The 26088-nt window shown below is 41.9% G+C and overlaps 1 protein-coding gene across 4 annotated transcripts in view; it reads left to right on the top strand.

The window, feature by feature from the left end:
* ptprz1b (protein tyrosine phosphatase receptor type Z1b) overlaps window positions 1-26088 on the top strand; it is a 68957-nt gene that overhangs the window by 15299 nt on the left and 27570 nt on the right. For all 4 annotated transcript variants that reach the window (XM_082510921.1, XM_082510920.1, XM_082510919.1 and 1 more), the window contains exon 2: window positions 8105-8173. In XM_082510921.1, the coding sequence (XP_082367047.1) occupies window positions 8105-8173 (69 nt within the window). The remainder of the gene's footprint in view (window positions 1-8104; window positions 8174-26088) is intronic.

Below are 26088 nucleotides of genomic sequence, written 5' to 3'. Positions count from 1 at the left end.
TTTTTATTTCCAGGCAGTTCTACAAGCTACTGCATTTTTTTAACAGTCTATTTCTGCATTTTGATTTAGTTTTTGTTAGATAAATAGTGACACAGTGGAATTCATCATGTTTTGTTGTTCACTAAAGCTTTGGATGTTTATTTAAAAAAGTCTTCATTTATCTTACAGCAGACAAATATGATGCCTCGCAGCTTGAAGGTTTTGAGTTTTCTTTCTGTGTGAAATTTGCATGTTCTCGCTGTGCCAGTACATGCCAGCCTATTTGTGGAGCCTAAATTGGCTGCAGCGGTGGATGTGAGCAATAGCAGGCTGTCTCCTTGTGTTAGTCCTGTTATGGTTTGATGACCTGTCCAGGGTGTACCCCATCTCTTTCACAATGTCAGCTGGGATGAGCTTCAGCCCTCTGTAACCCTAGTTAGATAAGCAATGGTCTGAAAAAAAATCTATTTTAGTGGATGGTAAATGGCCTGTATTTGTATAGCACTTTTCTAGTCCCTAAGGACCCCAAAGCGCTTTACACAACCTTTCATCCACCCATTCACACACACATTCACACACTGGTGATGGCAAGCTACAATGTAGCCACAGCCACCCTGGGGCGCACTGACAGAGGCGAGGCTGCCGGACACTGGCGCCACCGGGCCCTCTGACCACCACCAGTAGGCAACGGGTGAAGTGTCTTGCCCAAGGACACAACGACCGAGACTGTCCAAGCTGGGGCTCGAACCGGCAACCTTCCGATTACAAGGCGAACTCCCAACTCTTGAGCCACGATCACCCCATGTCTCTTTAGGGTCCCCTTTCCTAAAAGCTCCCTGTCTGCTTACTGTAAGCCTTTGTTGGAATCATTTCAGAAAAACTAACAATCTAAGTATCATAGATTTCTGCTTGAAAATGGTCTCTGTACAAATTAGATCCATTTACATGTATTATTAACATTGTAACATTGTAACATCGTACATACAATTGAATTCACATATGATTTTTACCAGGCTTCAAAGTAAACCCCTTATAAATGAATACATTCACAGGACCTCACAGACACCTTTCCCTCTGTGGGTGAACACATGTGGGCTTCCTGTTGGAGTGCTGAGACTCATTTAAGAGGACAACAGTAATAACATCTACCATTAAAAATCAGTGTGTGTTGGTGTAAACATAGCAGCCTATTCCCTCATCTCAGGAGTCGGGCTAAATCTCCCCCAGGAGTCATGTAATCCAACACGGTGCTATTCATTAGTGTTCAGCTGGGACAGCTTCGCTTTTCCTTAATCTAATAACAGTGAGAAGGTTTCAATGAATCATTCCCGCAGCATCTCCATCCCCCCACCGCAGCCTTCACCAGAAGAAAACCAATGCTATTGCTGTATAAATCTAATAAAAACAACCAAAAAACAAGTGACATATCAGTTTAATTCAGTGAATGAGAAATCCAGTGATCCAAAACTAATGCAGGTTCACAAACTGCAACACTAAAATTCTTTGCCTAAACATCAATTCTTGATTTAATTTGGTAAGTTCACGTCCCTGCTCTGGGCAGAGGGGGATTGGTAACTAAAGAAGGAGAAAAGGTCACGGTCAAATATGTAGACTGAAACAGTAAATTTCAGCACTTCATCACCAAATCACGTCTGGAATGAATCAGTGTTGATGTAATGAAATTCGAGAGGTAGCACTAACCCGTCAGGGTGATGGGAGCAGGAGGTAACAGTTTCATGACCTTTGCCTTTGTGAACTTTGTCCCCTTTTCCATTTAAAAGTTGTTTTTTAAATTTTGTCTACAAGAAAAGTGGCACTGTAAATTAAAAATGCACCTACTACTAATACCTGCTATTTAATTTAAGAAACGTGGTTGTGTGATGCTATTTTATTATTATTATTTTTTAAGGAAAATAGTTTTTCCCAACCAGCTGATACACATGTGAAAACGAAGGATCTTTTATGCTTATATGCATGAGTGTTGCTCTGATAACAAATTATCCTCACTGACTGACACGTCAGTGTAGTCAGTGTCGTCAGTGTCAAGTGCCTGTTCCACGCCTTTCAGTCAGGATTTCATTCATCTTAATTACTTTCATTTATCACAGGACATCAGTTACTTCTGGATGCCCTTGATGCAGGTATCAGATAGTAGCCGTGTGATTGTTTGACAGTGAAACATTGTTGGAGCGCTGCATGTCCTTTGACTTTCCTGTCTAAATAAAACACCGTTCATAGAAAGTCTTCTTTCTGCAGCAGTCTCTTAAAATTTTAATATCAGGAAATCTGATAAAGCAGATAAAGTGCAGATGGGTGGAATAATACAGTGATTCAGCTGTGAGCTTTATGCATGGCCAGCCTGTAGCAGTGAAAGCCCATCAGTCTCCGCTATGCTCTTAAAGCAGAGAGCACCAGTGTCTTTTTGCTCCTGGCTTTTCACTGTCTCGTCATCTCTTCCCTCAAGTAGTGTCTAAAAACTGACTGACAGCCACAGACCAAATGTGGCTTTGTGGCTCTTGTGGCTAGCTCCTGCTGTAGCTATGAAACCTATCTGTGTGATCCAAAATGTCCACAAACCCCCCAATATATGCCTTATCTTATCTGCTAAAAGCTTCAACTTTACAGTTTTTGCACTGGAAAAACCCCCAAAAGTTTCCACATGTGTGCATTTCAGCATAACGTATTCATTACTGATAACAAAAGGTATTTTCGTTAGCAGTGCTGCATGTGTACTTATAACTTGCAGTGAAGACAGTAGTAACCCTGGACAATATGTGCATGTTGTGCAGAGAGTTGGGACTTGTGTGTAAATGGTGTTTTGTAAACTTTACATGAGGGGGGAAAGGAGGGGCAAGAGGTCTAGGCAGGGTGGCACATACCTCTTCAGTGAAGTAAGTAAGTATGAAAATCCTCTATATGTAAAAGGAGTCAATAAAATATCAGCAAAACACTTTAAAACTATTTATTATACCATTATCTCTTCTAAGGAAACTAAGAACATTTTTAGGTAGGTAGGTTTAGACAGTTAGTTTTTTCAAGTATTTAAGGACGTAAAAGTTGGAGTTGCTGAACAGAAAAAAAGTTTATTTTTAAGGATTCTTCACTAAACTGAGAAACACTTTTGAAAAAATCTCTTAGGATTCAACAAGCCACTGTTGTAAAGGAACATCATGAGCTCAGGCAGTATACCTGAAGCTGCTGGTTCCTGTTCATGGAGAGTTTTGTCTCTTTCTCTGCCAGCTCTTTTAAGAGAATGCTTGTCTTGGTTTCCTCCTTCTGGTCTTCCATCTACATTTGTCCTGCTGAGCAGTATTCTCTTAAAGGGCAGCACTCTGGAAAAGCACCTGTGAGAACCTTTTCATTGTCTAATTTTGAGAAATCTTTTCCTGCTTTACCAGCATCATTTCACATGCAGGGCACTGCCAGCATAACGTGCATCCACAAAGTAATCACAGCGCTTCACTTGTTCCACATTTTGTCATTTTTTCAGTCTTATTCCAAAATGAATTTTATATGAAAATTTCACCTCAAAATTCTACATACAATACCCCATAATGTCAAAATAAAAAAAGTTTGCTTGAAATTCTTACAACTATATATAAAAAAAACAAAAAACAAAACAAAAATGTAACGTAAGCATTCACAGTCTTTGCTTTAGACTTTGTTGAAGCACTCTTGGCAGCAATCACTGCCTCGAGACGTTTTGAGTATGGTACCACAAGCTTGGCACACCTATTTTCGGGCAGCTTCTCCCTTTTGTCTTTGCAGAACCTCTAAAGCTCCATCAGTGTCTCTTTTCCTGCAAAATATATGAGTTTAGCCAAGATTAAGCCGCTCCACAATACAGCCAGTGTCCAGAAAAGTACAGTGCACTTACATTGTAAGATTGTGATTTTTCATCAAATTACCAAGAAAGTACTCAGCACTCACAGTACTTACGCAAATATAATTTGTGGATCCCTTTATGGAAAATACCTGAACTTTTGCAGTACTTAAACGTACTCATAATCTACCTAAACTACTTAGGCATTATTCAAAATTTGTTACAATCAAGTTATTTTTTTGGTTTCTTTAAAAAACTTGATTTGTTACCCATTATTCCAGTATGCCTACCTTTAAGTATTAGTAGATACTGTAATTTTAAATAAAATACATACAGAAATTTCCTTTAATTACTTGGGAATTACACTCTTAGTCACAGGCTGTATTATGAAGTGAAAAACGTGCTAAGTTTGCTGTGTTCATTCGTGAATTCCTGTCACTTGAGTTAGAGAAGACTTGATACAGTTATTATTAAGTTTCTCCTGAAAGTTGCTGTATTTTCTGTCCCATAGTAAACTAAGGTTTTGTCTTTTGATTAAGCAGAAAACCGTTTTTATTGTGAGAAAGGACATGAATTCATAACTGCACAGCGGGTCATGGATGTCTAATCAAGTGTCGTCTCAGTGATCACATGGGAAGGAAATACTGCTGAGATGCATTTATTCTGCATTTTCATTCAATTCTGAATATTTGTTTTCCACGCATTGCCCATGGCAGTTCTCCGGTTCTCCTGTTTTTCTCCAAAGAAATACTTCAAATCCCTTTTCAGATGGAAATTTAATTCTAGAAAAAAAACCCTTGAAAATCCAAGTTTACCAAAGAGCATTACCAAATTAGATTGCGCATAGTGTGACGTTAATGAAGTCATTATTAAAGCTCCAGCTGACTCCATTCATTTCTCCTCAGTGCTTTTCTTCGCTCCTTGTAGACACATAATACACATCTAAAGTTATTGTGACTACATGGACCATAATAATTCACAGATACAGATCTGGTTGTAGTTTTCTTCACTTGACCATACACCTAAATACACATCATTTCTCATTCTTGCAGTACAGGCAATATGCAGGGTAATACACGCATTAACTACATACATTTCCAAATGTAGTGGATTCATCGGTGACTGTGGGACTGGATTCATGTAAAAGCGATGAAGCACAGTAAAGGAAGTGCGGATTCATGTTTTTTTGTTTGTTTTTGTGGATTGAAGCATAAGTCACTGTTCAGATATTTCCAGAACCCTTTTTCCCTCAAAATGTTTTCTGTTTTTAACTCTTCAGCCAGCTAGTTAGCAGTGAGCTGTCTGTAAACTCCAAAAAGAGAGAGAAGAAAGCAACGATTCTTTTATTTTTTCCCCTTAATTCACTTATGGGGTAAAAACGCGGAAGAAGCAACAATGAGTCAGACAAGTGTAAAATACATTACATCCCCCTGTGGCTGATTCTCTGTCAGCATTTGTTAGGAAGGAGTTTTAACAGATGATACAGAAAGGATTTGTGGCAGCGTTGCATTAAATATATTTGGTGTTTGAACAACACAAGTGCATATGTCACATGTGCAGTAATTTACCCAGTGTTTCTATCCTGCTGCTTTATGCAGTAAACAATGGGATTATTCTTGAGCCGCACGGACAGATTTAACGTTGTGGATATGATGGTTGTTGTCCGTGACCTAAATCTGACTCTGCGCAGGGCTTTCATCTTCCTGGAGGACAGGTTTTCTGTATTTTTGCACACAGTAAAAGATCAAAGAAAGAGAAGATGGTTTCTTATAGTCCTCTTATTTTTTATTTATTCATGTTGTTTTTGACACAAACCTTTCAGATTCTATGTTGCAGTCTGGACTGTCATGGAGCCCCCTGCTGCTCTCTTTGTGGGGTTCAGTGTAGCAACAGGCTTGTTGGACCACACGTAAAGATAGACATCTTTGCAGTTTTGATTAACAGAAATGCGAAGATTTTTTTTTATAATGTTGTTGACATTATTATCCAGCTGAGATTACCCTTGTGCCATGAATAGAAATGATTAGGAAATACACTTGATAGTACTCACTCAGCTCTCCTAAAAACCAACCAACCAAGTTAAGAAAATAAATTCACATGCAGTCGATTCTTTCATTAAATACCTTTCATTACCGAACCCTGTTTGAAGTAGGAAGGAAAACTAAAGCAGAGAAAAAGATTGGTATGCAGAATGTGAAAATAGAAAGCAAGAGTCTGAACTAGATTTAGCACAAGGAAGAGAGCGTTGTGCGTTTTTATGTTGTTACACTGTGATAATAGAAGAGAGGGTGGTTATGGAAGGGCACAAAGCTGTTAGCAAATGTACAGCTAGTGGAATTATTAGCTATGCAAGCAGCACTTCCACATATACACTGAAGCTGCGACACCATTCATCATCGTGTCCTCATCTGTCCCAGAGTGAAAGTTACTGCCGTGATAGATAGCTCTATGAATGTGTGTTTGTGTGCGCGTGTATGCTAACAGAATTACAGTTACTTCCTGCGCTCTACAAAGTCATCTCTTGTTTAGTGATACTCTTTTATTTCATTTGCATCACATACTTAGTTAAAAAGATGGAAAATGTTATTTAGATTTGCTATCATTCGTTACATTTGCCAAGAAAAGTTGTAATATGTACATTGTTGCAATTTATCACCTGCACCCTTTTCTTTTATCTTTGTTGGACTTGTAAAGCTGTGTTTAACATGGGTGTATACACATAAATGGCAACCAACAGAGTCCAAATGAAGAACGGCTGTTAAGAAAGACAGATTTACTTTTACTGCCAAGACTGTTTCTTTACGGCGACAATTAAATTTTAGCTTGTGCGGAAACTGAACTGTTTAATTTTCAGTTATTACAACTTACAATGTTTCATTCATCATCAAAGCAGGCAAATTTACACGGATTCATTTGCAAAAACACAGGTAACTAAAGTCGGCCTGTACATGCGAATATATATTTCTCACCGTGCCATGATTATTCTGTTTAGATTTTAACAAAAATTATAAAAGAAGTGATTGAATTTTATTATTTTAGTTTAATAATTTCATAAATACTACCAAAGCATGGTGTTATTGTGCAATCGTATCATAATCATAATAAACATCCAAATTATTGTTGTCAGGTTGCTGATCCCTGTGTCAGAGAATAGTTTAACAGTCAGAGGAGCATGATGAGCTCAAGTGGCAGAAAATGGGAAGAAGGAATTATTTCATTAATTAAACCCATCCAGCAAAGACAGATTGTTACTCAAGGCTACACACAGGTCATTTTGATGAAAAATAGAGATGTTTTGATTCAGTATAGAATTCATTTGTTGGTTTGTTTAATTAAGACATCAAAAGGCTCTGGACTGGACTACCCAGGATATAGAATATGTTTATTGTAAACCACCTAACCTGCATTCATTGCAAACATAAATTAAAAACATGTCTATTTATATTCCTGGTTATGAATTGTAACTTTGAAACTATTGTATTTCATGGGAAGTACAGTGTGAGGTGGGATGTTGTCACTTTGGAAAAAATGGTAAATGATCTGTATAGCGCTTTTCTAGTCCCTAAGGACCCCAAAGTCCTTTACACAACCAGTCATCCACCCATTCACACACTGGTGATGGCAGCTACATTATAGCCACAGCCACCCTGGGGCGCACTGACAGAGGCGAGGCTGCCGCACACTGGCGCCACCGGGCCCTCTGACCACCACCAGTAGGCAACGGGTGAAGTGTCTTGCCCAAGGACACAACAACCGAGACTGTCCAAGCCGGGGCTCGAACCGGCAACCTTCCGATTACAAGGCAAACTCCCAACTCTTGAGCCACGATCGCCCCAGAACTATATATTACATTACGTTCAATACATTGCAAATTTGTAATGATGAAATCTGTCACGTGTGGGCCTTAAAAGGTAGTTTCTGGTGTGAGTGGCATTTCAAACACCTTGACCAAGATTTTATTTTGCCCTTCAAAAGTGAAAAATAGTCATTTCATATATTGACATAGCTCTGCAGAAGAGAAAACATTTCTGTCAGTGTCAGAATTCTGGGAAAATAAAATCCAAAACACACCCCAATTTTTTTCAGTGGCCCTATAAATGTATAGGGCCACTGAAAAGTTGGAAAAATGGAATAATTCAAAGTTGTGGCTGTTTCAGTGTTACTTAGAGAATCTTACCTTTGCCGTGTGCTTAAATGAAACTAGTTTTTTTCTAATAGGCAGCTTGGTGAATGAACTGAAGTGAACCCAAGAAAAAGTCATTGATCACGTCATACTTAATAATCTCTCTCTGTCCCTGATAGTTGTGGAAGCTGAACCATTGGCCCAAGGCTTGAGGAGGCTCACCGAAGATGTCGACTGGTCATACTCAGGTCTGTGTGAGCTTTTTGTGGCTTTTCTTATTTCCTTTTCTGACCTTTTTTGGCATTAAGAGGAAATTTCAGATGAGAATCATCAGAAATCTGATCTGCTGTCAGTTACACGGCGCAATAAATGGCAAATCAAATCTCTGGTCTATTTTTAAGGCAGTGTTGTAATATCTTTGAAATATATTTTACATCGCTAATATGAAGAACGATAAAGGAGAAGTGAAAGACAAGCAGGAAAAGAAGGAGAGCGCACTGCAAACTTGCAAACAGTGACAGAAGGTTTCAGCCAGAAATCCCAGAGGATTTCAAAATCACTCAGACGCTTCCTGAAACAGACAGCTACACCAGACTGGTCAATGTCAGTCTGGACCGTCTGAACATCACATCAAGCAAAGGAATTATGTGTTACTATCTCCCACGAGAGAGCCTTGATCTACCTCAGACCATATGGTTGGATGATAAAGGCTAACTCAGCACGAAGCTCCTCCCGAGCTAAGCCGTGGGTCTAACAGAAACGAAGAGTGGACGCAGACAGACAGCGATGGTCCCAGAGGGAGAGATTAGCTGTTCAAGGGGAACCGGGAGGAGCGAACAGGCTTAGCAGACCATCAGGGGGTTAAATGCAGAGCTATTAGACTTATTAACCTGCACTTCTAAGTAGCATGTTGGTGATAATAAGCACGTCATTTGAAGCTCATACAAGAGAAATGGTTAGTTTTAGGCTTACAGGGATCATAGACTGTATAAATCAATAACTGGCAAATCAGCAACATATTCTGTCTGGTTTATTGATCCGACTCCTGATGAGTACACAGAATATAATGTGCAGCTATGAGTATTTGTTAGAAATGTTTATTGATGGGCATACTGAGCAGACAGAAACATTTTTTCTGTAGAAGACAGATGGCAATGCTGTTCTCCTGCACACCAAATCCACTGTTTGGGTTTCTGTTCTTTGAATCCCTGTGTTTCAGCTCCTTAAAAGGGAAGCTTACCATTGCAGAGATTCGCAGTTAACGTCACCGCAAAGCAAAAGATTAATGTTCCTCTTGGTCTTCATTCCTTTACCTGAATTTCTGCAAATTACCATGACAGTGTCTCCAGCTCTCACACAATTTAGCATGTGAAAGTAATCATTCGCAATCTGCTTTACCGGTGGATGAATTGTCACCGTATTCCCGAAACAGATATCGTTAGCCTGTGAAAATGAAATGTCGCGGCTGTTTGTTCCAAAGTACAATTCATCCACGTCCTTGCTAACTGGGTGAAATATGAAACATGTTAAAAACAATGAAGCAAAAAGGATAAAACGGGATCGAATCGGCCGTCACAGAAGAATTTAATTAATTAATGAACCGATAAATCACTTCTCGTGCATTTTTGAAGGAGGAGTTACATACATGCGCACACACACAAAATTCGCATACAGCTGTGTTATTTTTTGTTTCCGAGACTCGCTGTAGTTCTATTTGTCAAACAGCATGAATGTCAACATATTCATATGTATTTTCATCTCTGTTTTTTTCTTCCTCCCCCTTGTCAAATCTGTACAATCAATTCCTCGACAGACACACACATACGCCCTCTTTGTCAATGTGGAAAAGGGTTTTTTGTGTAAATGGTTAGAAACAATGACAAATGTCTACAATAGACATGGTTCTTTCTTTCATTCTTTCATTCATTCAAATGTCATTATCACAAATAAAGGTAAGTCAGTGGCAGTTCATTTAGATTCATTCTATCTGTGTGTGTGCGCGCAGTCTTGTTTTCCTGACCAGCTCTGTTTCTTGCCTTGTGCTGTGCACTGAGCCATGAGTAAAAGCATTAACATGTGAAAGAAATACACTTCATTGTGAAGCACTGTGCACTGTGTTTTAGTTAGGTCAGGAGTGGGGGTGGGGGGTGCGGGCTCAAAAGGAAATAAAAGAAAGTGTGTGTGTGTGTGTGGGGGGGGGTGGGTTAGAGAGTTGGAGAAGGTTTCAAATTAGGTTACATCCAGATCACAATACCCTTTTTGAGATGCTTACCTCAGACGTACTATGGTTTGAGTCCTAATAATGTTTAAAAGTAAAGAACTGAAACACAATTCCTGCTTAGGAATTTGTGGCGGCCTGCCTTTTTAAAGAAGTGATAGTTTATACGTTTTAGTCCAAAGCAAGAGTGGTTGGTCTGTGTTTTGTCGTCTGTACAAGGGATAGTTTTTCAAATCATCGTCATCATTGTTGGCAAAAGCTCGGAAAAGCTTGAGAAAGTAAATAGTGAGAGATACTGTATATCAGATAGTGAGCTATAATATGAAGTCAGTATAAATCCCTTGTCATGTTGTTATCTGTTTAGTTTATGGCTGGACAGGCATATTATTGGGCCTCTTGTTACTGTCACTAAGACACCTGGATAGGACTCCAGTCACCCCAGCCATAAACTGTTCAGACTACTTCCATCAGGAAGGAGGTTCTGCAGCATCCGGTCCCGAACCAGCAGACTGAGAGACAGCTTCTTCCACCAGGCCATCAGACTGATGAACACGTCATAGACACCTCAGCTTCACTACTGGAACTTTAACATTATGCACTCCATACTGTACAGTAATGCCACTGTTTTGCACATGTCTCAACTCTGTATATTTTTATATATTTTATTTATTGTTTACTCTATTTAATTTGTAAAATACAGTGGGGCAAAAAAGTATTTAGTCAGCCACCGATTGTGCAAGTTCCCCCACTTAAAATGATGACAGAGGTCAGTAATTTGCACCAGAGGTACACTTCAACTGTGAGAGACAGAATGTGAAAAAAAAAATCCATGAATCCACATGGTAGGATTTGTAAAGAATTTATTCGTAAATCAGGGTGGAAAACAAGTATTTGGTCAATAACAAAAATACAACTCAATACTTTGTAACATAACCTTTGTTGGCAATAACAGAGGTCAAACGTTTACTATAGGTCTTTACCAGGTTTGCACACACAGTAGCTGGTATTTTGGCCCATTCCTCCATGCAGATCTTCTCGAGAGCAGTGATGTTTTGGGGCTGTCGCCGAGCAACACGGACTTTCAACTCCCGCCACAGATTTTCTATGGGGTTGAGGTCTGGAGACTGGCTAGGCCACTCCAGGACTTTCAAATGCTTCTTACGGAGCCACTCCTTTGTTGCCCGGGCGGTGTGTTTTGGATCATTGTCATGTTGGAGGACCCAGCCTCGTTTTATCTTCAAAGTTCTCACTGATGGAAGGAGGTTTTGGCTCAAAATCTCACGATACATGGCCCCATTCATTCTGTCCTTAACACGGATCAGTCGTCCTGTCCCCTTGGCAGAAAAACAGCCCCATAGCATGATGTTTCCACCCCCATGCTTCACAGTAGGTATGATGTTCTTGGGATGCAACTCAGTATTCTTCTTCCTCCAAACACGACGAGTTGAGTTTATACCAAAAAGTTCTACTTTGGTTTCATCTGACCACATGACATTCTCCCAATCCTCTGCTGTATCATCCATGTGCTCTCTGGCAAACTTCAGACGGGCCTGGACATGCACTGGCTTCAGCAGCGGAACACATCTGGCACTGCGGGATTTGATTCCCTGCGTTGTAGTGTGTTACTGATGGTGACCTTTGTTACTTTGGTCCCAGCTCTCTGCAGGTCATTCACCAGGTCCCCCCGTGTGGTTCTGGGATCTTTGCTCACCGTTCTCATGATCATTTTGACCCCACGGGATGAGATCTTGCGTGGAGCCCCAGATCGAGGGAGATTATCAGTGGTCTTGTACGTCTTCCATTTTCTGATGATTGCTCCCACAGTTGATTTTTTCACACCAAGCTGCTTGCCTATTGTAGATTCACTCTTCCCAGTCTGGTGCAGGTCTACAATACTTTTCCTGGTGTCCTTCGAAAGCTCTTTGGTCTTGGCCATGGCGGAGTTTGGAGTCTGACTGTTTGAGGCTGTGGACAGGTGTCTTTTATACAGATGATGAGTTCAAACAGGTGCCATTCATACAGGTAACGAGTGGGGGACAGAAAAGCTTCTTACAGAAGACGTTACAGGTCTGTGAGAGCCAGAGATTTTCCTTGTTTGAGGTGACCAAATACTTATTTTCCACCCTGATTTACGAATAAATTCTTTACAAATCCTACCATGTGAAGTCAAGGATTTTTTTTCACATTCTGTCTCTCACAGTTGAAGTGTACCTCTGGTGCAAATTACTGACCTCTGTCATCATTTTAAGTGGGGGAACTTGCACAATCGGTGGCTGACTAAATACTTTTTTGCCCCACTGTATGTGTACACACACACACACACACACACACACACACACACACACACACACACACACACACACACACACGTAGAAAAATATTTAGTATACACATCCAGAAATGCATATACTATTATATATTGTACATATTAGTTTCAGATGTAGCCATTCTTGTATTTTGCTTGTTTACATTATTGTATTTTGCACAACTCTGTTGCTTGTGAAGCTCGCACACAAGAATTTCACTCACATGTGCTGTACCAATGTACCTGCACATGTGATGTGACAATAAAAGTGATTTGATTTGATTTGATTTGATTTGATTTGATTAAATGTATTACATACAGCATGTGGCTGCACCATTCACAGTTTGTTTTTTTTGTTTGTTTTTTTTAAGTTGCTGATTCATCTACTTGAGAAATAAATTAGACTGCTCAAAAGAGTTAAAGGAACACTTTAAAAACACATCGAATCTCAATAAGAAAAAAACATGTGGATATGTATACTGATATAGACTCGGTAATGTGTGAGGAATGGAACGATGTCACACTTTTGATGGATTTCATTGGATCAGGTAACTGTGGGGCCATTTAGTGGTATCAGTTCCTTCGTCCTCCAGAAACTGCCTGCACACTCTGGCATACTCATACATGAGGCCATATTTGTGTGCAAAGTGTATCAGTGTTAGTCCTTCCTCCTCTTCCTCCTCATCGCCTTCTCCTCTGTGTTGTCCTCATCATTACTGTGCTTTGCCTTCAGGGTGTCCATTGGATCCTTCTGCCTGGAAGACACCCCTTAGGGCCCCATCTGTTATGTGTATGTGTGGATGTAAGAGTGGCCTGATAACCCAGAGTTTCCCCTGCTTTTGCCTGTTATATTCATATCCTTATAGAGGAAATAGACATACAATAGCACTATTTATTAATGGATATCAAAAATAAGTCAGTGGTTTCTATTTGCTTTAAGTTACTTACCTCAGAACCACATAAAAATGAGCCCTCGTAATAGATGTGATCACTGTTATATAAGACAGTATTTTCACTGAAGCAGTAACAACATGATGCTTTGGCCTTATGACAAAGACAAAAAGAATTTAATTGAATGGAAATGCTGAATGTTTTTTGTCCTCCCCCCCCCCAGTATCTGTATCTGAGCCTCTCTGTGTGTCTCTCTGCCTCTTCCCTCTTCTTGATCCAACTAAGTCATAGCCGAAGGCAATGCAGGCTTCAATACTCCCCTCATTGTCTGGGGAAGACACACACAAACGCACACACATGTACATGCATGCATTTGCAGATTTTAAATATGAATACCTCTGTCCTTATGCATTTGTAAAATTCCCCCCTAAAGTTTTCATTTTATCTGATTGGAAGGAGAAGCAGACTATGAATCAACCCATATATTTTCACATTTAGATTCAGATCACACATTTGGTTAAACTGTGCAGTGGTTTCCAAGAAAACATCCTGTATCTACGCTGCAGTTGAACAGAGCGCTGCTCTTCATGCAGCAGAATCATTAGGACTAAAAAGAGAGACTGCGTAATAGCTTAATTTTGGCAAATCTCAGAGGAGTTTGTGATTTGCTCTGTGTGTGGGTTTATAGTCTGTGAATATTCAGACAGTGTGGATTTCGGCATGGATGGAGGGGAAATATTGCACTTGTACTATTAGGCGAGTGAGGAAGTGAGGAATGTCTCTGACTCAGAAATCTTAATTTTAACCATAGCACTATTTTGTGGACAGTCACAGTATTGTGATCTCAGTTAGCAGCTGCACAGCTTCTCCTCTGATCCATTGTACACACAGGCTGATTGATATCCATGGATGAGGCAGAAGGAAAAAGAAAGACGAGGTCTGACATTTTTCAATCTGACAAGTTGAAACAAATTAAGCTAACTCATTTTCATCTTAGAAGTTTGCAGTTAACACATGCACATCTAAAGAGGTTACATCCCGAAACAAAAGATGCAAAAGTGACTTGATATCATGTTGAACTGTCTGGTTACACTCATCTAAAACCAGGACCAAAGAGTAAATCATGACTGCAGGTTGATTCAGTTGGGAGAATATTAAATGAGAAAAGCAGTGAATAATTTATGAGAAAATTTAGGACTCTGTATGTGTATTTTATAATGGTAGAGAATGCCTGAGAGCATCCGTGCTTGTTGAATTATCTTCTTTTATATAAACAAAAACCTAACCCAAATCTCTTTAGAAGAATTGGTCGAAAACATTCTACAGAATAAAGAAAATGATCATATTTGATTCTCATATTACGCATGGCCAAAATTTCCAAGTAATGAGGTCACCATTAATTCCTCTTAGCCAAAGGCTCAGGCTTCAGACTGCGCTAAACACTCATTTTATGATGAGAGCACGGAAAATCCACCCACCCGCTGTTACAATCTTTTGTTTATGAGGGGCAGCCAATCCGAAGAAAGTTGCATTGAAGCTAAAGTATTTATTTCAACCAATGAAATAGAGAGGTGCATAATGGGAAGGCAACGTAGTTCAGCTATACAATGTTCTTCATGTAGGAACAGGAGCACAGTATGAATAAAAAATGCAATCACTCATTCATTTCAATGATATCACATAATGTTAATTCAGACAAAGGAGGCACCAACAAAATTTTTGCATTTCCAGTCATATCATGCAAACAGAGTTCTTAGTTGTTCACATTAGAGAAAATAAATCGACTGGTCGCTATAGAGCACTCAAAGTGCTATTTTATTATTATTATTTTTTTACTACAGCCTCATTGTGATAGAAAGGTGTCAGAATCCACCGTGCATCACAGTTGTTGTTGTTTGCTGTTTTGGCAGGAAAAGGGGGAGGTAGTCATTTGGCAGGTAGTCATGCCTGATTGGTCCATGTGTGTACTGTATGTGTATACACGTTCAGTATTTAGTAGGAGAAGCAAGCACAGGTATGTAACAAATAAACAAAGGAAGGAATAAGAGCTCGGCAGATCTTGACAGCATTCGTTATTCTTCTGTTTACTGGATGTGAAATGACAGAAATTTGTTTTATGTGGACTTTATTGTGTCATTCTTTTAGTTTTACAACTTGAAGCTTTACCTTCATAGTTCACACTTGTCCTTTTTTGCAATGCTGTTTCCAGATGCAGTCTATGACAAGCAAACAAGCAAACCAAAAGCTGGATCACACTTTACATCGCTCTGTCTGCAGTAAACAGCAGGCAGTTCTAAACTTTTGTCGACATCACCTGAGGTGCACGTGAGACTCTGCCCATAATCGTCAAACTCCCTGCCACAAAGCCTGTTTGAAGTCCGATTGCACCGATTTGTGCTGATGTGATAGCGCATGTCCTCTCACAGCTTGTGAGCGACTGCTCTGTGCTCTCCCTCTCGAATGCTCTAGTCAGGCAGCATGATTTCCACTAGTACCTGATGCAAACTATCCCCTGCTGTGTGCAATGTCTCAGCCTGATTCTGCTGCTGTTTCCAGAACAGTGAGTGTTTATCAGCTACAGGATTTCTTGGCCACTAAAGCAGAGAGGGGAATGTTGGACTCTGTGTCTGCTGGATGTGTTAATCGGATGTTTGATGACTTATTCGGCCCTCAGGTAAGGTGGGGATATAGTCACTGTTGTGTCATCTGCATGATCCATTGACCTTAAGCAGTGGTGGGCAAATCATTTCATTTTCAAGGCTGTTCCATTAAGCTTATAAAGAGATAAAATAAATATATTAAGCAGAAAATAGTTTAGTAATTGTTTTCTTCTGCTTATTTCTGCCTTCTTTAAATGGAACACAAATTAAGACAAATCTTGTTTTTAAATCTACGGGCTAGACAGTTTTCATATTTATTTGACTTGTATAGTGACTACAGAGCCCCTCTGATGACATGGTCCAAAAAATAAATAAATTGTGGCCACAAAATACTACTTCGTGGGCACCAAATGGATATAACGTGCCCGCGAAATACTTATTTGTGCCCACGAAATACTATTTTGAGGGCACGAAATAGGCATAACGTGTAATGCTAATTAGTGGGCATGAAACACTTGACCGATAACCGTGATCCTTCCCAGGCCCTTGCAGTTGGTTGACAATAAAATCTATCCTGGCATCCAGGTCGTGCTTTAGTTTGTAAAATAACTGGGCTCTCAATATCCTGTTTAAATGTCTCTCCGTAAAAATGGTTCTTTGCATTGCCAGGCTTTTCAAAATGCATTTGTAGCTCTTTCCCAGCCTAAAATAAAACTCAATCATACTGTCTCTGTCCATGGTGTATAGGTTTAGCCTACTCTTATGCTTATGTCTCTACGCAGCTGTCCAGGAATTGTATCAATATGATGTGTGCACGTTATCTATTTCGTTGCCACAAATGCGTAATTCGTTGCCACATTCGTTGCCCTCGAAATAGTATTTCGCGGCCACAAATAAGTATTTTGTGGGCACGTTATACTATTTCGAGGGCACAAAGTAGTATTTTGTGGCCACAATTTATTTATTTTTTGGACCATGTCATCAAAGGGGCTCCGTAAGTGCCAGACCTAGCATAGGTCTTTCCTTTGTATCTTACATAATGGGGTGAAGATGTTTTAGCATTGTAGAGCGAAACCTATTCCCCAAGGTGCTTAGTAAGAGTGGAGAAAAGTAACTCTGTGACACACCAGACTCAGTCGTTTTGACTGTCTGATGACAAATCAACACTGAAACTGTTCGGGATTAAAACGGCCACTGCTGTATTTGTGATTTGTGAACACACTTTTTAATCCCATACTTTCAGTGGTAGTTATTTAAATGTGAGAAGTGCCAGTTATCTTCCTTTTGCGTTTGCAATTATTTTGAACGACATTGTCTTTAATTAGTTATTTATCATTTGTTGCTTATTACACTGACACTAGTGACACTGACTGCTAGGGTAAGTGTAGCACTGGTAGCATGAGGAGATACCTGGACCATACAGAGGTTGTACAGGTAGTCCAGCTCTTCCAGAGTGGCACATCAATATATGTCATTGCCAGAAGGTTTGTTGTGTCTCCCAGGAAATAGACCGCTACTCTAGGAAAGCTAGACAGACCCATAGAAGGTCCTCAACCTATCTGCAGGACTGATATCTGCTCATTTTTTTCAAACAGAGAATGAGCCCCGTCAGAGCTACAAAATTACCTTCAACAGGCCCCTGGCCACTTCATGAGGGAGGCCTGATGGTCCTCTAGTGTGCTTGCTGCCTGGCACCGTGGAACCCGATTGGCATCTGCCATAGAATATCAGAACTGGCAGGTTCCTCATTGGCACCTTGTGCTTTTCACAGAACATCATTTTTTCATTTTAATTTTTGAGGTGTCTTTGAATTCTGCCCTCTGTAGGTTGGTCATTTATATTTCTAGTAAAAGGTGTGGCATCCTTTCATTCCTAGCACATGACCCAGTTCACATCAGTATAGACATCAGGCATGATTTTGTTTCCTCACTGAGATCTGATTTGTCGCTTTAATTATTCTCAGCCATCTTATTTACCGCTTTTATTTCTGATGAGTGAAAATTTTAGAAACAAGCTTTCAGATCCCGGTTTAAAAGCTCTCATTGTGCCATTTCCACTGTGACATGAAGAAAACATTAAATCCTTGTTATTTAAGTATCTCTCAGGCAGCTAGCAGTGCATTGCACCCTTCCTTCATGCGTTTGTTGTTTCTTTTCCCCTTTACATGCTTGTGTTCACCACCCACTATGTTCTCAACAGCTCTCTTAGTCACCAAATACTTTACGCCGGCTGCTCTTCTGCTCCAGTTGTTGCTCAGCCTGTGTGGCTGCTCTTGGAGCCTTGTGGGAGACATGAGGTAATGATGCAGAGGTGTGCTTCTTTATTCACAAATACACAATATGCACTCCCTATTTTCTCTCCTTTTCACTTGCTCTCACCAGTATGTGGTTGGGTTAATGAGTTCTTTGCTTGGGTTTTCCCCCCCTGCGCACTGGCAGCACTACACAGCCTTGACGGGAGATGTTATGAGGTGACTTCAGCATTTAAAAATGTTCAAACGCCACACTTCACGCTTATGTGTACCCGCATGGCCAGTCTAGTCTTTTTTGCCTAGCAGTCACAGGTCAACAGGTGGGATTCTAAAAGATACAAGCTCGTGTCGGCAGTAGGAATAATTTTAGTGGTCAAAGTGAATCTCGTTTTCTGTAAGAAATACAGATATTTTTATTTGAAAACTTCAGATAAATAGTAAATTCATTCAGAGAGCCAGTCTACCAGTTGGTGTTTAATATTTATGCAAGCGGCGGTTTGAAGACTTTCTCACGTTCACCACTTTATCGAGTCATCGAGATAACGTAAAGTTCATATGGGAACTCTGATTCACTCCCCCCACCCGCTTGCTTTCTTTTTGAATTTTCTGACGGGTCTGTTTGTCAGATATGCTGGCTGCTCATGTGTGTGACAATCTGTCTTTGTAGTCGATCTTGTTGAATGAGTGATGTGCGATTGTGTGTGTGTGTGTGTGTGTGTGTGTAGAGTCTATTCTCTGTCATTCAGAAAGGATTCATTTAGTGGCTCAGATCTTGTCAGCTACAGACTCGCTTCTTTGTGTCAGTCAGTCTGTGTGAGTCTGTATGTGCTCGCAAATGAATAAAAATTACTCTCACACAAAGGTATGATTCTTATTTGTGTGCTCAGCTTTTAATCAGTGATACTGCTAGCTGAGATGCTAATCGAAACACCTGACTCCAGCTGAGACAGAAGAATGGCTCTCTAATTGTAAAATCCACCACTGAATATTGAGGTTTACGAGAACAAGGTTATTTATTTGTAGTGCATAAAAGTGCTTAACTGTTAACCCTACATAACAGTTGCAGTGCGATAGCAGTGATCTGTGCTCGCTGTTATCTGCTCTTTATACAGGGCTCTAGACAAACTTTTTGCCATGGGCGTACCGGTACGCCTAACTTTAAAAAGCTGGCTAGGATACTGGCAACGGTACTACTGGTAGCGTACACTCACCTTATTTGTCCCCAGTAGGAATCATTTATGATAATTAGGAATTTCCCAGATTCCAGTGTGTCGATTCAGTTCCAAGCTTTAAATGGGACACGCCCCCTAGGATGGTTGATAATGACCTGACCTGAGCTAATGATGATGATTCTGATGACTTCTAGATACAGACATGTATTGTTAGGCTCATTTGTCCTAAAGAAATAGACTTTACATGTGATAAACAATTTGCATACATTCTTGTGTATGAGAGTCTATTTGCCACTTCAAAGAAAGTTTGACTAACAACAGCTAACAGCAGCAAAAACAGAAGTTCTTACCTTAACCTCCTACGACCTGGCGTCCACATATGTGGACATCACATTTTGGGTTATTTAGACCAAAATACTCAATTTTGCTCTACAAGGGCCTGATATCCACTTACGAGGACATAATACTGCTACTGTTCTATCAAAATTTTAAATGAATATCCTCATATGTGGCTCTTATTTTTCTTAGAAACAAAAATTAGATAAAAACAAAATCTGGTAATTCTTTGTTTTTACATTCATCAGGTCCCAATCAGCTCAAATATCCATCCATCCATCCATCTTCATCCGCTTTGTCCAGGGCCGGGTCGCGGGGGCAGCAGCCTAAGCAAAGAGGCCCAGACCTCCCTCTCCCCAGCCACCTCCTCCAGCTTATCCGGGGGAATACCAAGGCGTTCCCAGGCCAGCCGAGAGATATAATCTCTCCAGCGTGTCCTGGGTCTGCCCCGGGGCCTCCTCCCGGTGGGACATGCCTGGAACACCTCACCCAGGAGGCGCCCAGGGGGCATCCTTGTCAGATGCCCGAACCACCTCAGCTGGCTCCTTTCGATGTGGAGCAGCAGCTGCTCTACTCTGAGCCCCTCCCGGATGGCCGAACTTCTCACCCTATCTCTAAGGGAGAGGCCAGCCACCCTTCGGAGGAAGCTCATTTCTGCCGCTTGTATCCGCGATCTCGTTCTTTCGGTCACTACCCACAGCTCGTGGCCATAGGTGAGGGTAGGGACGTAGATCGACCGGTAAATTGAGAGCTTCGCTTTTACACTCAGCTCCCTCTTCACCACGACGGACCGGTGCAGCGTCCGCATTACTGCAGCTGCAGCCCCAATCCGTCTGTCGATCTCCGGCTCCCTTCTCCCATCACTCGCGAACAAGACCCCGAGATACTTGAACTCCTCCACTTGGGGCAGGAACTCATCCCCGACCTGGAGTGGGCACTCCACCCTTTTCCGGCTGAGAACCATGGCCTCAGATTTGGAGGTGCTGATCCTCATTCCCGCTGCTTCACACTCGGCTGCGAACCGTTCCAGTGCGAGCTGGAGGCCCTCACCCGATGAAGCCAACAGAACCACATCATCTGCAAAAATCAGAGATGAGATTCTGAGGCCACCAAAGCGAAAGCCCTCCGCCACTTGGCTGCGCCTAGAAATCCTGTCCATAAAAATTATGAACAGAACCGGAGACAAAGGGCAGCCCTGGCGGAGCCCATCACCCACCGGGAACGAGTCCAACTTATTGCCAGCGATGCGAACCAAGCTCTTGCAACGGTTGTATAGGGATCGAATGGCCCGTAGCAATGGGCCAGACACCCCATATTTCCGCAACACCTCCCACAGGACACCCCGAGGGACACGGTCGAATGCCTTCTCCAAGTCCACAAAACACATGTAGACTGGTTGGGCAAACTCCCATGCACCCTCAAGTATCCTGGAGAGGATAAAGAGCTGGTCCAGTGTTCCGCGACCAGGACGAAAACCGCATTGTTCCTCCTGTATCCGAGGTTCGACTAATGGACGAACTCTCCTTTCCAGCACCCTGGCATAGACTTTCCCAGGGAGGCTGAGGAGTGTGAGCCCCCTGTAGTTGGAACACACCCTCCGGTCCCCTTTCTTAAAGATGGGGACCACCACCCCGGTCTGCCAGTCCACAGGTACTGCCCCTGATCTCCACGCAACATTGCAGAGGCGTGTCAACCAGGACAGCCCTACAACGTCCAGAGCCTTCAGGAACTCGGGGCGGACCTCATCAACACCAGGGGCTCTGCCACCAAGGAGTTGTTTAACTGCCTTAGTGACCTCGCCCCCGGAAATTGGCGGGTCATTCCCCTCATCCCCAGACTCTGCTTCCTCCTCGGAAGACGTGTCAGTGGGATTAAGGAGGTCCTCGAAGTATTCCTTCCACCGCCTGACAATTTTCTCAGTCGACGTCAGCAGCGCTCCGCCAGCACTATACACAGTGCAGGTAGAGCACCGCTTTCCCCTCCTGAGACGTCTGACGGTTTGCCAGAATCTCTTCGAGGCAGTCTGAAAGTCTTTTTCAATGGCCTCTCCGAACTCCTCCCACACCCGAGTTTTTGCTTCAGCCACTGCCCGAGCCACATTCCGCTTGGCCTGTCGATACCTGTCGGCTGCCTCCGGAGTCCCACAGGCTAACCAAGCCCGATAGGACTCCTTCTTCAGCCTGGTGGCTCCCTTCACCTCTGGTGTCCACCATTTGGTTCGGGGATTACCACCATGGCAGGCACCAACCACCTTGCGGCCGCAGCTCAATGCAGCAGCTTCGGCAATGGAGACGCTGAACATGGTCCATTCGAACTCAATATCCCCAGTCTCCCTCGGAATGCTGTTGAAGCTCTGCCGGAGGTGTGCGTTGAAGATCTCGCGGACTGGGGCCTCTGCTAGACGTTCCCAGCACACCCTCACTACGCGTTTAGGTGCACCAGGTCTGTCCAGCGTCCTCCCCCGCCACCTGATCCAACTCACCACCAGGTGGTGATCAGTTGACAGCTCAGCCCCTCTCTTTACCCGAGTGTCCAGAACATATGGTCGCAGGTCTGCTGATACGATTACAAAATCGATCATCGACCTACGGCCTAGAGCGTCCTGGTGCCACGTGCACTTATGGACACTCTTATGTTCGAACAGGGTGTTCGTTATGGCCAAACTGTGATTAGCACAGGGACTAATCCCAGGGACTCTAAGAAGGCTGGGTACTCTGAACTGCCACTCGGCGCATAAGCGCAGATGACAGTCAGGACCCGTTCCCCGACCCTAAGGCGCAGGGAACAAACCCTCTCGTCCACCGGGAAAAACCCCAACGTACCGGCAGCAAGCCCAGGGGATATTAGGATACCCACCCCAGCCCGCCGCCTCTCACCAGGGGCAACTCCAGACTGAGACAGAGTCCAGCCCCTCTCCAGGAGACTGGTTCCAGAGCCCAAGCCATGTGTAGAGGTGAGCCCGACTATATCTAGCCGGTACCTCTCAACCTCACGCACTAACTCAGGCTCCTTCCCCACCAGAGAGGTGACATTCCATGTCCCTATTGCCAGTCTTGGCAGCCGGGGGTCAGTCCGCCAGGGCCTCCGCTCCTGGCCGCCACCCGGCACACAATGCACCCGACCCCTATGGCGCCTCCTGCGGGTGGTGGGCCTGCGGGAGGATGGGCCCATGTCTCCTCTTCGGGCTGTGCCCGGCCGGGCCCCATGGACTAAGGCCCGGCCACCAGACGCTCGCCCTCGGGCACCCTCCCCGGGCCTGGCTCCAGGGCGGGGCCCCGGTAACCCTGTCCCGGGCAGGGTAAACTGTTCCCTCGGTGTCCTTTTCATAAGGGTCTTAGCTCAAATATCAAAGAGAAATTAAAAATGCATGCTGTGGAAGAGTTCGGGCCTTAGGAGGTTAAAAACAGTTCAGGACATCCTCAACATCGGACCTCAGTATTGTTGTCATCTGACATAAGTGAACATCACTTAACACAATGGGTTACTTTCAAGTTTTAATCTTCTCTAGCATCTAAACAGCAACAGACTTCCTACACTCACTACAGACAAACAACAACCATAGTTGTTTTTCCTACAGTGGCTAACGTAGCTAGGATTTTGCATTGAATTGGGAGGGTTACGGAAAACTCAGATGACTACAACGTAGTAATATTAATGTAAGTTAATCAAGTAGGGAAGTTTCATTGCCAAAATTATGCTGATTTCCAGCTTCATGTTATAGTTTTACATTAGTCTCAGTCCAAAATAATCTTTATTTGGCCTCGGTTTAGTCATTTTATCTACTCCCTGCCCCCATACTAATCTAATCCGACTTTCTTCTCATTGGTTGCCTCTTACAAACAGAAGATTTTAACAGCAGGGTGGATGGGGGTCATAGAGAAAAAACACATATGCTGACCTCATTGTTAGAAACTTTGGGCATGTTTGATATGAGGTAATAAACAGTAAACTGACAGTACAATAGATCGATTTCACAGCTTTACAGCTTTTGTTAAAATTGCTCATTCATATCTGTCATTTTCTAGAGAGAATGATTAAAAAAAACCCTGCCAAAAAAGATAAACAACCCAGCGGGTAATGAAAGCAATAAGAACGTGTTTAAGTACATAAAATGTTACATCCAGGGCCTTTGAGAAATAGTGGGCTCTCAGTGCATGAAATGAGGTTAAGCTGTTTAACTGGTGTTTTATCTATGTCAGCCAGACGATAATGCAGATTCGAAATAGGCAGTGCGAGTTAAACTAAACCAGAGGCCGTTTTTCGGTATTTAATATTTGATACATATCCAGTTATCTTTGCCGCCAGTGATGCAAACAGGAGCAGACACTCACTAAAAAAGTCAAGCCCTACATTATTCAGAGTAATAATCCCGCATGTTTTCTGAACACTTCGCTCACTCGGCAGTGCAGAACCTTTGACAGACAGTGAAATCAGCTCTCTGTGTGTTTATGCTGTCCATGGGAGCTTAATTGGTGTAAACGTGGGCGAGGGGAGACAGACACACACACACTACACAAACATGCTATACGTCTATGTGCACATCCTGTGCTGTTTGAAACACATCTGCACTGTACCTCATTGCACATATGCACACTGCTGTCCTCATTTTGTCTCATTCTGTGCTTCTCTGTTCCTCCCACTTGTCTTGCATATCATCCTCTCTCTGCTCCTCTTTCTGTTCTTACTTTAGCTTCCTTGCCCTCTGCTGCTGTATCTCCTTTTCTTCTTTCTGCCATCTATCCACTCTCCTCCTCTCCTGTGTTTTCTCTCCTCCCCTGAGTGAGAGGTGAGCTCAAATGACTGGGGATAAAAAGGAGCAGCAGCATCAGGTGTAAATGGTTTCTGTCTTGACCACTTTAACAGCTGACTGCTCTTTTGGCTGAAAAATAGCTTTTATTTATGATTTCTTTCCTTTCTATCTGTCTTTTGTGGTGCTTTAGTTCAGAGATGACTAAATGACAATTCTAATAATTAATTACAAATTGCTTATTTCGAAGCAAATGAATCAGTTTTAGCAGCTTAAAACCTGTTGTTCTCTTTATGAACAACAACGACAAACTAAAAAGGAAAATGTACCACACAATGCAAAACAACAGTTATACAGTATTATAATTTTTGTGTTTTGTCATGGGTCATGAGTTTTCAACCAGCTGTGCATCCATCAGGTTGGTTTTTAAAGATGCTAGAATTTGGGACATGTTTTGTACCTGGAGCATGTTCACTACTGTGTGTGTGTGTGTGTGTGTGTGTGTGTGTGTGTGTGTGTGTGTGTGTGTGTGTGTGTGTGTGTGTGTGTGTGTTGCCATTTACTATTAGCTGAAAATAGTGTGAGGTGATGGAAACATTGCTTTAGTAGAAGAAGCAATAAAATGGTTGGATGTAAAACACTTCACTACAAATAAAACTGTATTATTGGCAAATTCCAGACAAAGCAGCAAAAATAAATATTCCTCCTCAGCGTTACATGGATTAGCATTATTGTGAGCTCATTTTAAACACTTTACATTCTGCTTACAATCAGCTCAGAAACACAGGCCTACATTTTGATTTACCGAAGTATATTAAATATATTTATTTAAAAACAGGTGAATTAAAGGCTTGAGCCTTTGACTTTCAATATCTACAGTAGGATTTGTATTAGAAAAACAGCTGGTTAAACTTGATGCTAATCTGAAAGCGTTTGTGGAATCTGTTTGACACAGGAGGAGTTACCTTCTCCTTCATTGAAGCTTTCTTTACTAACATGGTAAACAAGTTACATATGTTACACATGTTGGCTGTGATGGTCAACAGGAGAAACTCCATTCAACTCAAGTGCAGTGAAAGCAATGTAAGCTTGTCTACTATGCTAGTCTCCCATCCATCACCTGTGATGGAAATAGATGTGTGAGAAGACTTCTGACACAATACTGAGATGAAAGGAGAAAGACCCTGACAGAACACTACTGTTTTATACATATTTCAGACCTGGTTATGTGTGTATGCTGGCGATATGAATGAGGCCCCAGAGGTTTAAAATATGGGTAACTAAAGTTTTTTTTTTTTTATATAAGATCAAGGATCTGTCCATGTCAAACAAACTGTTGGCTTTCAGTCGTGTTTAGTCATATTTATTCCTGTTTAAAAAATCCATCAGTGAATAAATACTTAGGTCAAATATTTTTGCTCTACAACACCTCGGTAAGAAATAATAAAAACACTGTATTACTGAGCACAGGAAACTTATTAGAGCTTCAATTTAAATGGAATATAAGGACTTGTGCCACTCTGCTAAGAATGAATACAGTAAATACCATTATTCCTCTTACCTGTTACAGATAGATTGTAGGAAAGCGCACCTTACTGCATTTATTAACTTGCCAAAAAAACTCATATCTCCACCTTAAAATT

This window comes from Aulonocara stuartgranti (genome assembly GCF_965226115.1).
Source record: "Aulonocara stuartgranti genome assembly, chromosome: 17".
In the NCBI taxonomy this organism is placed as follows: domain Eukaryota; kingdom Metazoa; phylum Chordata; class Actinopteri; order Cichliformes; family Cichlidae; genus Aulonocara; species Aulonocara stuartgranti.
This window is presented reverse-complemented; position numbering and strand designations above follow the sequence as displayed.